The sequence below is a fragment of the Amblyomma americanum genome, chromosome 2, assembly GCF_052857255.1.
Source record: "Amblyomma americanum isolate KBUSLIRL-KWMA chromosome 2, ASM5285725v1, whole genome shotgun sequence".
NCBI lineage: Eukaryota > Metazoa > Arthropoda > Arachnida > Ixodida > Ixodidae > Amblyomma > Amblyomma americanum.
In genome coordinates this window covers 29,111,663-29,125,242 of record NC_135498.1, presented here as the reverse complement: position 1 = coordinate 29,125,242, position 13,580 = coordinate 29,111,663, and the positions used below count along the sequence as shown (strand labels likewise).

General features: G+C 44.7%; 1 protein-coding gene across 16 annotated transcripts in view; it reads right to left on the bottom strand.

Moving 5' to 3' along the window:
• Positions 1-210: 210 nt before the first annotated feature.
• LOC144120875 (uncharacterized) overlaps positions 211-13,580 on the bottom strand; it is a 41,765-nt gene continuing 28,395 nt past the window's right edge. For 5 of the 16 annotated variants that reach the window (XM_077653653.1, XM_077653648.1, XM_077653656.1 and 2 more), the window contains 2 exons: positions 12,304-12,579; positions 211-746 (listed from right to left, as the gene is read on the bottom strand). In XM_077653653.1, coding sequence (XP_077509779.1) covers positions 739-746; positions 12,304-12,579 — 284 coding nt within the window. In that variant the 3' untranslated portion in view covers positions 211-738. Of the gene's footprint in view, positions 747-3,052; positions 3,077-5,720; positions 5,815-12,303; positions 12,580-13,580 lie in introns of those variants that run through there. The other 11 variants (XM_077653646.1, XM_077653651.1, XM_077653655.1 and 8 more) reach the window with 6 other exon arrangements.

Here is a 13,580-nt window from a genome sequence, read left to right as displayed (position 1 = left end):
GGACCCCTTTCTCTGCTCCACAACCTTTCGAAGAGACAGGCCAGGTCGCATCAATAGGGTACATGCAAAGCATGATGAAAACCACAACCCCTGCGAAATACCATCGACTCCGTGCGCTTGCCCAGTAACTGCCACACCAGGTTCCTAGACTGCATGTACACAGCCAAACCCATGAAATGTCATGGCCATCACCAAGAACCACACAACAAGTGCTGCCTGCATTTTACTAGTAAACATTTGTTTTTCTTCAATCCTTTTTTTCTTATTCTCTTCTGTTCATTTGTTGTTTCCCTACAAGCTCCTCTCTCAGATGAGAAGAGAGAGCAAAAAAAAAAAAATCTCGCAGTCAAGCAAGTGGAAGCCTTGGCAGACTCCAGGTTTTCTTTTCTTCAGCCATTTTTGTCTTGTTCTCTCCCATAGACCTGGGATTTCTGGGGGCTTTGAGAGGATGCTCTGTTGCAATGGAAACCCAACTATAGCTTGGTTGTCGGCTGTCACTGCCTGCCATGGAAAGTAGCGGGCTGGTGCAACTTCGCATCTTGCAACTTGAAGGCTAGCTTGCTGATTTTGTATTCTTCAGATCAAATTTGCAGCTGCTGCTGTCCTTATATTATACTCTTTTCGTTCTTCTTTCAAGTTCGGCAGAGGGCATGGGGGATAGGGTCAAGGGTGAGCGCAATAACTTAATTCTCCTAGCACTGCCTATTTTTTTCCTTTACCTAATTTCTTCAGGCTTCTTCAAACACCTGTAACGACACAAACCAACAGTGGCAAGTGATTAGCAATGAACGCATGGGCAGTGCCAAAGAATCACTCAAATGTCCTATCTCTCTCGGCAGCGCACAGCTCAAGTTGCAGGTGTTAAAGGGAATCGTGAATTAGCTACGGATGCTTCAAACCATGCAAGCAAGTTAGTAGTAGCAGGCAAGCCTCAAAGCGTGCAACGAACCCATTTCCCGCAAGCGTTTTGAAGACCAATGTCTAATGAATGTCACCATGCTATTTTAGCCTAAAGAAAGCTGCTAAGTTGGAATTCAATTGTAACACAAATGAGAACTACACAACTGCCTTTAGTAACGCTACCAAGTGGCCTGGTCAAGCTCTGTAAGGCAGCACCAGGCAGGCAAGTAGCTGTATTATAAGACACAGTTAATAGATATTGTGCCTCTCAAGCCTTAGACCACTAGGTCTATAATGCCTCGTAACATGGTTTGACGAGCAGCATTTAGATACCACACTGCTTAATTTCCCACCCAGGCAGAACTAATGAATCAACACAATTCATGTGCAATACCCCATCTCATACTACTGATTTGTTACTGACTGGTGTATCACTAAATCCTAATAATTCATTGACAGCTTACCAGATAAATTAACATGGCTTCAATCACTATTAAATTAACTGCGAAGTTATTACTGACACAGTAAACGAGTCTCGAGTTCTGCACGAAACCCTGACAGTAAAGTTTTAATGCTTATGTGCTGCAATATGCATAAATGTAAAGCAGAGAATAAGTAAAATTTGCCCACCAATCATGCTAATGACATAGCTAAGGCTTTATTTATGTGGAAGCCAATCTGGCAAATGCAAGGTTGCATTAAAATAGCGTGCAACCTTACACTTAATGAAACAAGGCCTTAGCTAGCAGCAAACGACCAAAAAAAAGTGAGAAAGTTGAATCCTATTGCACAAGGTTTTTCTCATCACAATTTTTTGTTTGAAAATCCCAAGTCAGCCAACTAGATACTATAACAAGCAGCTCAGTGTTTGACCCATACCTGTGCACCTACCACTTCACCAATGCATTGATGCAAGATACAGGTTTCCTAGTATTTCAAAAGAACAGTCAGTGTGCATTCAAGACAAGGCATGCCATCCTGTGCACAATGATACCCGAGCCGCTCAGACGGGGCAGCCTACTATGAATAACTGATGTCTTCTCAGGTCAAATTCGAGCGATGCCTTCAGTTTTTCTTGGGCAGGGAAATGGGTTCGTTGCAAAAATATAAAACAGCCAAGAAAGAGGGGGGAAGGAGAAAGAAATGAGAGAGATGCATCCTAGAGCCTCCCTACACTACGAATGACAACAAGAGCAGGCAAACGAGAGCCAGTCATGCAATGGTCTCATTTCCATGATCTTAGAGGCGTCAAAAAATGAAACTCCTCCCGCCTACCTCTGGTACTTCATCATGAGAAAAAAAAAAAAAGAGTAACACTGTGAACGCTACAACTTGGCCTCGCCGGGGCCCAATAGTAAGAAGCTATACAGCGCTGGCTCATTAAATCCTTTCAAGAGTACACACGTCACAACAGAAGCTAGGAAGGAGCTGTAACAATGATGTGGTGTTGCCATTGGAACCTGCTGCACTGCACACATTGCAAGAGAACTTCAAAAGAGAACAGAACTATTTGTTATGCTAAAACTGTTTCCAGTGCCTTGCTTCTAGTCACGATGTACTTCTCATCTCCCTTGCAGAAGCGGAGAGCCAAAAGTATCAAACAATAAGAAGCCACTGCGTGGACCAGCAAAAATACAGTCCAACAGGCTGAAACATACTTGCGAATGAGGGAAAGCAGTCTATGATTACTTTAAATGGGCTGTTTCTGCACAAATGCCTGCATCTCCAAAAGAACAGAAAATAAGTACACGAGAAGTGCAATGAAAACAAAACAGGAGTAAACCTTGCTCGCTAACTAACAAATACACAAGGCACAATGAGAATTATATGCAGCAGCTGTTCTGTTCAGGGCAGCACCAATCATTGTCCAACAAGCACTCAAGGTACAAAACATTTCTCCCTCAATAGCTATCGCTCACAAACCAGATGATGGTAACACTCTATATATTTAACTTGAGAGAGAGAGAGAGAGAGGCCTGATGTAAATGGAAATTAAAAAATGTGAGGAAAGAGTATGCAGAGAGCACTATGTAGAAAAAAAATATTATAAAAGAAGAGAGCACTTGGGTGGACAGAGTACTGCATGCCTTCAAAAAAAGGTTATGTGACTAGCTTATCTGGGGAAGCACGACTTTATCGCACTGGGCATTACCTGGTGGCAGCAGCCTGGGGAACACTAAAATAATAGAAAACACAAAAATGGTCAAGGAAATGAGACAGAGCACACCCACACACACACATACACACGCTTAATGAAAAGCAAAAAAAAAAAGAAAAGAGTGGAGTGTACAGAAAAAAGACATCAGATCCCAATGGTCACCACCAAGAAGGGAGGAAAACGGAAAAGAACAGAAAAAAATCTCCACCAGATTGGGGAGGTTTCCATTCCTTTCCTTTTTCCACGGTGCACACAGTTCCACCAACCACTGCTGTGCAGGAAGAAAAAAATCAGAAAGAAGCAAGCTGTGCTCAAATGTCCACCTCGTACCAGGGCTTCCCAAGCAGGATAACAAGCAGAGACAAGCTCAATGGTCGCACCGTGAAAAAAAAAGCCAGAGTACGTCAACTGTGCGTGCGATTTACAGAACTGCGTGGCAGCTGCAGTGACTATAAAAAGAAAAAAAAAAATTGTTTGCAAGAAGCTGCGACTAACAGAGCCTCGTAAATAGCAGCATGTTCGCAGCAGCACTTTATTGGAAGTAACAAAGGTATGCCAAACTTCCCACACGCACACTGCTCGGACTGCTACTGTCAGCTGCAACGCATCCCCCTCCTCTATAAGGGTATAACCATACTTCCCGTCTTGTTCCCTCCTGCAGCACAGAAATTTAGGAGCAGCGGGCCTTCAAGCCTGAGACCCCCCTCCAATGAACACTGTGGCCACTTCTAGTCGCAATGTATCGGGGACATGCTTGGAGATCAGTGGTACTGCCCGACTTAGCACGGGGGTCCCCATAACAGGACTGGGCCCAAAACTTACTCAAGCACAACACCCAACTTTGCATTCAGTGCGAATTTTGCCTGCTGCCTACCAATGTTCTGCAGCATAATAGGGCTTGAGATATTAGAATCTGCAAGTCAATGAACTCTATATTGTGTTTTGAGCAAAATCTACAAGTCCACCAGAAAAAAAAAAGAAAATGACACAGGCCTACTAAACTTAGGCACCAACAATTTCTAAGTAAAGAGCCAAAAAATATAACCGAAAGTAGCTTGGGAAGCCCAAAGCAGCTTATTAACACTGCCACATAATGGCTGCCGCTTACTGGACAGCACCTGCAACTTTCACGCAATGTGGTGAAACCAACCAACTATTGATGCTTACCATCACTAACGGCCAAATAAAATTTACGAAAATAAAGTGCACAAGCAGTGGATGCGAGAAAAGTCTGCACCTAACCAGCAGACGGAAAGGGAAACAAGGAACCACCACAACAGCAGCAAAAAACATCCAAGCGTGCCGCGTCACAATACAGTTATGTGTATAAAAAAGACAGCAGCGAACAGCAGCAACAGGTTATGTACTTGTGTACTAGGAGACAACGTATGTATACAAAGCCATAAAGAAAGCGTCTGCAACTGTGCCCAGTAAATACGCGAGGGTGCACAGCCTGCAAGCTGCCATAAGCGACCCCTTGCAAAAATGACCTGCCAACCACCATGCTGTGTAGTGCCCACAAGGGAAGAAGGGGGGTAAACGGCAGGGGAAAAAAAAAAAGGAGGGGAGGGGGAATGTCACGAGGTCATGGAAAGAGAAGCGAAAAGCACTGTGCGCTAAAACATAGCACATTACAAGCTTACTCAATTGTATTTACAAGAAAAAGAAAAATTAAGGAAAGAAAAAGGTATGCACATAACATTTCTTTTTGTCACAGAAAAAAAAAAACATTATCTTAGTTAATATTTACCTAGATTCCAAGATAACACTCAGCTGTTTCTACACTTTTTAACTGTCAATTATCGCTATGACCTTTGTACATCAGTAAGAAAAGCATTCCTACCCTCTTGCTACCATCACCAATTGCACTGCCTGACTTCTGGGTAAAATCTGCTAAACATAGCTGAACTGTGCACTTGCTAGGTGACACAACAGGAAAAAACATAAAAGGAGTTAGGCTTCACTTTGCAAAAACTGAAGTTTTATCAGGATGCCCTTTGTGCAATGCATTCCTCACAGAAGCTCGCACACTGACAGTAAGCTCTGCTCTGACATTCTGTGGAATGAATGGGCAAGGCTACACCCACACATAGGGTGACACATAAGTTACCACCCCCCCCCACACACACACAGGCATAAAAAACCACCCACCTCTCATAGACCCTTTGCAAAACTCCGTAAGTCAGCTTTCCTGCACAGCAAAAACGCTTTTACTACAGTGAAGCGGAAAAGTAGGGTGCAGCGCTAAAGAGAGCTATTACAGGCCCTATATTACAGGCCCTACTTACACAGCTGCCTTACACCCTTTCTTTGTGACTGCAACCAGGAGGGTGAATTGTACCTCTAAAGCAATGACTTGGGAGCTTAATCCCATTATTACAAAGCAACAGAGGGCAGAAGCATGCAGGAAAGGGGTGTGGCATTAATCCGACAATAGATGCCTCCAGCACTGCACCCAATTCCTGCCCCCAAAACCGGCTTGGCTGCCATGAAGACCGGTTTGCGCTATGCAGAGAAGCTGACTAAGAGTTTTGCAAAGGGTCCATACACGATCTTAACGCCGTTAGATATGGCTTGCTCAAGCTAGAACTACCTCTAGCCAGCCAAGCAGAAAAACACTTCCACGCACTGTTAGACAAATGGTAAAAAAACATTGCTAGACCTTGCTTATATGTCCGGCACAGAAGTTCTTTTCACATAAATTCATAGTTGGCACTCAAACCTGCTAACATCTGCAAACCTCCATGGTGAATTCACTGCAACAAGGAAAAAAAAAAAAAGACTAATTTCATGAGCAAACAGTCATACCCTCTAGCTGAGATACTGACAGACCGACTACTATCAGATACCATCAGTACTCCCAGTAACAAATAAATGCAAACAAGATAACTCATGTGCCAAAACAAAAGCACCAACGTATTAGCTCCGGGAGAGTAAATACAAGTGAGGATGATTAACACTCTTAAAGGACAGCTTTCAAGCCTTGGAAGTATTGAGGTTCCCCAGCTAAGAGCTTCTCGCTTTGCTTTTCGTGGTTCAACTGCCCTGTTTGCATTTTATTTGTTGCTGATGGCACGAGAAAAATGCTGCAACATGCCAACACATGATTATGCAATATATAATGCTACAGCAGTGATGCCTCACACATCACTGTACCAGCAAAAATGAATGCACTGGTCAAAGGACATTTAAGAAGTGCCATATATGGCTGCTGGTGCATGAAAATTGTTTACCTATACTCCTATCAAGTAGACCACACAGGTAAAGTTAGTGACAGTAAGTCCTTGAGATCTCAAGCTTCTTAACGCCACCAATTACATGCCAGTACCAAAAAGGCAGGTTTAACACCACTAGACACTGCATAATAGTTAGGCTTACTGGTTACTAAGGGCTATTTTGAGAGTACGTGACACAAAATACGCCTTTTCAGCTTCTATGTAATTAGAGTAGAATCTTAAGAATCTCACGGGGCCGCTAAAAATATTTGTATCATTTGATATTCGCATCCAATGCAGATAAGAAACGTACACAGTAAGGAAAATACATTCATGCAGATCTGTTTGCAGCTCCAGAGATCTACTTACGGCTGTGCACCGCTGCTCATTGCTCACGGTGTGTACGGTGCGACTGACGATAGTGATGCTGTATAAGCAGCACGGTGCCACTCACTGCTCATGGTGCATACCATGCGACCGGCAATCGCGCGCCGACAACGTATGTGCAGCGCTTAGTGCTTAAGAGTACGGTCATAACACGCGCGTTCGTATGATCCACAGTGGCGCATAGGAGTTTTTGCAAGACAAATCCTGCACATTGTGCCCAATGCCCAGTGGCCAGGGAATCTTACAAATTCGTGCCATCCCAAAATTCATACATACTGAGATTGCACCACCAAGATTCTACTGCATTAAGACTGTAACGCGGATTATCACAAGGATATCCACAGGCATGTTCATTGCGAGTACGGGAGTCAAGAATGCCTAATAATTATGTCCCTGCGGTGATGCAAGAAGGGGATTAAACTTGAGGCACTGGGTACACAAAGCCAACAATTTCCCCCGTGTGGCACATATAGACACAAGCATTGAGACCAATTACAGTAATTGAACTGAGCACTGCAGTTGCTATGATAGCAACACCATCAGAGAAAAGGAACAAGCTCTTATTTTTATGCTGTCCACGTGTTGCCCCCTCAGGCAGTTTTACAAACATGCTATGCTGACTGCCAAAATGTTTCCGAGAGTGGACCTAACACCAGCAGTGATGCTCCTAAGACACATGTAGATGAGGCCGCGAGAAATGGACAGTGCCCCCCTCCAATATTTAATGCCTATGTACTAAAGCTGTCGCAGTGAAATCAACCATTTTCAAAAAAAAGAAAAGGAAAGAAGTATGCATACAACATGCGCTCCTCTCAATCGCCCTATACAAGCTGTTTTGGCAAACTTTAATATTAGAGATTGCACCGAAACTGTGGTTAAATATGACTCACCATTTGACTGTCATACAGTAAAACCTTGTTAATTCAACTCACAGTAGTTCGGAAAACAGGATAACTCGGACACCCCGTCCAGTCCTGCCAATCATGTACTGTACTATGATACGAAACTCATTAATTCGGAGAAATATGGCCAAGCTTCACATGATTTGGACAGGTGGTGGAGCTCAAATGCACACAGGATGCGAGAAATGGGGTGCTGATGATGGTGACTGCACAACTCAGAAGTCTGGCCACTACAGCATGAGTGGCACTGGCGTAAACCAAAATGCAAAGATGGCATACTTATCGCTATGAACACCAGCATCCTGTCATACAGTCGGTGAACGAAAATTCGGACGCCTGATTTTTCGGACATGCTTGATTATACGGACTTTTTCGCGGCACTGCGACATGGACCATAGAGCCAATATATAAGAGCACCTGAAATTTCAGACACATCGCAACTGACTGCTCGATTTTTCCGGACCTCGTTTACACTCGCCGCCATATAATGCGTACAGTGGGGCCTCATTAATTCGATCTGCAGGAGAGATCAGAAACTTGATCAAATAAAACGAAATTTTCAAGCTTAAAGGGGGCCTCTTGCGATACGGAAATTCTGCACGAGTCAGCACATTGAGCCTGCGTGGTTTCGAATTCGTACGGTTCTTGAACGTCTTCCGCTGCACGAAGCGAGGTCAGCGTACCCGTGGAAAAACGCACCGCAACCCTGACTTTTCTATCATAAAACCGTAAATAACTGGCGCTTCGATGACAGGCAAGATGCCCCTCATTATACGCAAGCCACCGCAGAGTGCATATCGCTGAATACGATGCCGATTTTGGCTCTAGTCACTAGGCCTAATGACGGAGGCCAACGCCGACGAAGTGCTTGCTTCGGCCGTTTCTCGGTTCTTATTGTTTCGCCATCTTCGCGTTCTCGTTCTGGGCCCATCGTACTGTGGGCGAATGCAGTTCCCGCAACGGCGTGTTCACTTTCCCGTTTAGACTTTGTCCCAACCCGTGCGCTCATCAGCGACATGGCGAGGGTGGCATAGCCAGGCCGAGCTTGTGAAAGCGGCGCTGCCAGTTGTCTGTGCATGTGCCACGCGGCAAAATTTAGTCATTAGGAGCTTTAGAATGTGCAACACAGCTGACCTCTTCCTCCAGCATAATGGCAATAAGTTCGAGATTTTTTCGGTGAAATTTGATTTTTCCAGACTGCCTGATTTTTCGGTCGTTTTTGCGGGGACTAGAGGGCCCGAAAAATCGGTCGTCGACTGTACGTACAAGAAGGTAACATGGGATGCTTTTTTTTTGTTTTATGCGGTGCTCTATCATTTCTTCTTTTGATTTCATTGCATGCACACTGTGTACTGCGCTTTCAGCATTTGTTGTGTTATCGCAGAGTCTGTAATCGTTTTACATTACACCGTGTGCATGCAAAAGTGCGAACATAAGTAAACGGGGCATGCAACTGCCCTCGAGCATTTTCTGCAGGGTGTCTAATTTAATTGGTCGCTATGGTTTATGTCTGCTGGTAGTGGACAGGCGCACTTTCTCAAGTTTCTAAATTTCCGATAGGGAAAGCATGATTGCAGTTAGAACGGAATAGCATTCTCCGTTTACTTATGTCTACACTTGTCTGTAAGGTGTGTGTCCAGGGTGGGCAGGCTTTTGATGCCTTGAGTGCCCTAGAGGACGTGTGTTGGTTCGTCAGACAGTGTACATGCTAGGCAGCTTATGGTGAACCTGACCTGCAAAAAATAGCCAATTCGATGCAAACTCTTCACCCAAAGCAGTCAATGATGATATATATATATATTTTACAGAAATTAAAGTATATTTATGTGGGACACTTTGTCGTGGTCTTTTTCAGTCCCACAATTATTTGACATTCGGTTAATTTAGGCATTTTCTCCAGTCCCGCAAAATCTGAATTAACAGGGTTTTACTGTATGTACTTGGGTGCTAAACCGTATGTGAACTAGAAATTGTTATTTTCATAAGCAGACTGCAAAGCAAGTAGACCTCACAATGTTTCCAGATGCTCTACATATACCCTTTTTCATTTTCTTTTGGTACTGTTATGTTTGACGTTTCCGAATAATAAATTGGAAAACACTGACAAAGATGAACACAAACCTAGATACCCAAATACTCTATCTTTTCTACAGGCACCTGATGAACAGCCCTTAGCACTTCTGGCAAGAGGCAACAATATGGGGTGAAAAAAAAAAAAAACAGCACAGAACCAGACAATAGTGTAATAGTCGCTCCTGCATGCACCCAGTCCGACCGACAGTCAGTACGGCATGGCAACTGCCCAACGTTTGTGCATGTTTTTAGCTGTATTCTTTGTCTGCTGGAATATGCCCTCACTCTTGCTTGCTTGCTGCCACAACTGCTTTGCAGACAGAACGTGCCTACTTCTTCAGTATGAAGGTCTGCAATGCCATACGCCACACTAAGATAAATGTTCAAGAAATGCTCGTTAAAGTCTCTGTCGGACAACTTGATTTGTACTGTAAAACCTTGTTGATACGTTCCCAGTTCATACACTCAAAACTGTGGGCATTATAAATGTCCCAAAGAGTCTCAATAGTTTTCTCCTGGTTAATTCGTTCCTGGATAGCATGACTTCCCGTCTACTATGTTTAAAATTGACAAATTCTGGTCGTATATGTTTAGCGTACAATTATACACATGCAGACGTTCATGGCAGGCATGTGACATGAACAGCTGAAATACAGCAGCAGTCACCTGTTGCTGTGCCTTCTCTGCGGTGCCTAAGTGTGAACGGGCAAAGCACAAAAGTTATTAAAATAAATAAAAAGAGCTAACAAATGAGCGGGCTATTCCAGCGGGAGTGCCAACCGCCAATAAATGCCTCTCTACACCTCATTCAACAGCCACATTTTCAGATACATTTTTTTCAAAATTAGGCAATTTGGATCATACGTCGTCCTGGATAAGGCATTTTCTCCTGCATTTTTTTAAATGCAAAAACAAGGTTTTACTGTATTGTCTGCTCATGGACTATTGTGCTACCAATGCTGCCTCAGTGGCACGGTGCCCTGGTGTTCATCTTCAGATACCAGATTACCTTCTGCCAACCTTCTACCCAATAACACCTCACCTGAAAACAGCTTTTGCTTAGGCAGTATGTTTTCCTATGTGTGCCATCTATGGTTTTAGAACAGACACTCAAACCATTTCCCAGTCAGTCAAGCTTTCCTCCCCACCTCCCCGGCAATTCTTGTGCCCTAAAGGGTGCAGACCGCATCTGCACGTCACTGGGACTGAGCCTGTGCAACTATTCCGCTGCCTAGCAGATATACGTTCACATGCTAATTCTTTTCCTTACCTTTTTCGGGACAAAAAGTGCTATCACCTTTAGGAAAGAAAACTGCACACAATTAAACAGTCCATGCTTAGATGTAGATGATACTCTACTGTTCATGGACATGCTTCTGAGCTAACAGTCTCCTTGTGATCTTTGAAACTATAAATCCACGAGACCATGGTGTCCAGCCTTGTTAAGTGGTAATTTCACTCAAAAGATAAACCGAGAAAAGCCCTGAACAGGTTCCAAATCACAGAACAGAATACCCACTATGCTGGCCACATGCTCAACCACAGACCGTGCAGCTAAGCCAAGGTACAAGGCACTCCAGCAGACAAGCCACCAACTCATTCTGAGACAGCTGCAATAAAACAACCGACAATCGACCCTAAAACATACATTTCTGCCTCACAAATATGCAGTTCAGAAATGCATGATTAATGACTCTGCAAACTAGATCTCGACCATGTTTATGGCTGCACACACAAGAAGCCACTAGAGGCACGCATAACAAATTTTGTCTGTGCAAGCTACAAAGCAATATGGGTGGAAAGAGTGACAGTGCCACGGAATATAGAAGGCAGAGCAAGGCCAAGCCACACTCACAGTCACTGCGGTGTGCAGCAACAACAGCAGACAAGCACTGCTTGCCACGATACCATGACTTGCAACAATCACTGCCATACTTTCAGTGCCTTTTCAAAGCTGTATCAACAAGACACATCTTCACTCTGCATCAGTGTGAAGCGGTGTCATGCGCTATGCAGGTCCTCAGTGATAGCTGCAGTGCTCCTCTGGCCATGCCAACAATAGTGCACCCCTCAAAGCTGTCAGCAGATAACCAATCTGAAAACCCGAGGATAAGCAATTAATACCCAGTGCATGTAGGCACACACGTGACAGAGTTTATTAACTCGGCTGAAGTGTTCAACATGGGTGTACACAATTAACGATCCAATTTGCTATGCTCAAACGGTGGTTCCTAGCCCATTTTGGTGCTGTTCCCAAAATTAAACAAATCCCGTTGAGAGCAAGGGCCGGACTCGGGCTTTGCTTTGGACCCAGTCTTTAACTGCTACTGTCACAATGGGTAAATCCACGGGGTGTGCTACTGGCCAAATCAGCACTGCATGATTACGAGGACAGTGCAGAACGCGCAGAGTGACAGCAGGAAGACGAACCACATGCAAGATTTTGCCACTTCCGAGCAGCACCCGCACCACCCCTTGGCTGTGCTGCCCACAAGTAGGCTGCACCATCTCTTGCACTGTATCGCGAGGCAACTGAATGCACAGCAGCCATGGTCACAAGCCATGAAGGAGTAGCACTTGTCACCCCAAGACAACGAATGACGCAATGACTGCAGTCAGTGCACAGTCAAGACTGCATGCCAGTGTACCGGCCGTGGCGACTACTCACCCTGGTGGTGCACGAAGTGTGCGGTGGCCAGCTGTGGGGGCACCATGGGGCTGTGTGGCAGCAGGTGGGGTGGCGTGTTGGCCCCCGAGTGGGGCACCAGCACCAGGTTGGGCTGGGGAGGGGGCCCCGTGCCTCCGGGGGGTGGTGGCGGGTGGTACACAACTGGCGGCGTGCCTGCCTGGCCCGCCCCGCCCACAGGTGTGCTGGCCCCCGGTGTCGGCGGGCTCGAGTGCGGTGCTGCCCCCTGGCCTGCCGCCGCACCCTGCCCTTGCAGCACTGCACGTGCACAGGAGGAAAAAAAAAAAAAAAAAAAAAGGCAGCTTCATATCCGAGCGCAAAAAGACATGTGCACACCGGAATGTTTTCTTAACAGCTGAAAAACCAGCCGTACTCCCCAAATTTTACATTTCAGCACATTTTCACGTCACTTGTGACTGTGAAAATGCAAGCGAGAAAGCAATGTCCAAACGATGCCAGAGCACAGACTGCGTGCACACATTTGTCAGCTTTCAAAAGTCATGCACGAAAGGCAGAGGCACTGCAAAAGTGATGTTCTGGGTGTTTCCACAAGATATTGAACACACATGTCCAGTCGACACCTTCAACCCAAGAAAAAAAAAATTACATAATGCTGACGGGGCACCCAGAAAAGCATGCCCAAACTTTCTTCCTTGGAAAAAAAAAAATAAAAACTCATTAAACCAGCTTGGTGCATGGGCCCATTTTATGGATTTCACAAAACTTTGTTTTGATTACTAGAAAACGAATCCTTTGTAGCCAGCAATACAAATATTTTTCTTTCAACACATCCAGTACTAGAAAATGAGCGATGTCATTGTTTTTCTCCTGAATGGTGCCCATTTTGTACAAAAAATTTCAAACACCACATTTTGAAAAATATTCAGCATTAATAGGCATTATGCTGGTAACACTCCCACTTATTTTAGTTTATCTAGCCACTGTTCTTCGTGACAAACACATCTGATTACGAGTAAAGCACCCACTGCATGAGCCGATAATTCGTGGTGACAAACCGCGTGATGGTTTCACGCGATGAGCTGAGGGCCGTTCAACCTCTGTTGCTCAACGCATCACTCAGGTTCTGGGTTTGCAGAAAATTTTTTTAATCACCCAGAAGCGGCTCACAAGACTAGCCAATAGCAGGAAGCACTGTTGGTACGAGACTTCCAAGTTCCAACCTATTTTACGAACGAAACTAGTTTAATAGCGCGGTTTTAGCGAAGAAGCTACCGGTGCTTGCTTTGTCATCACCCACT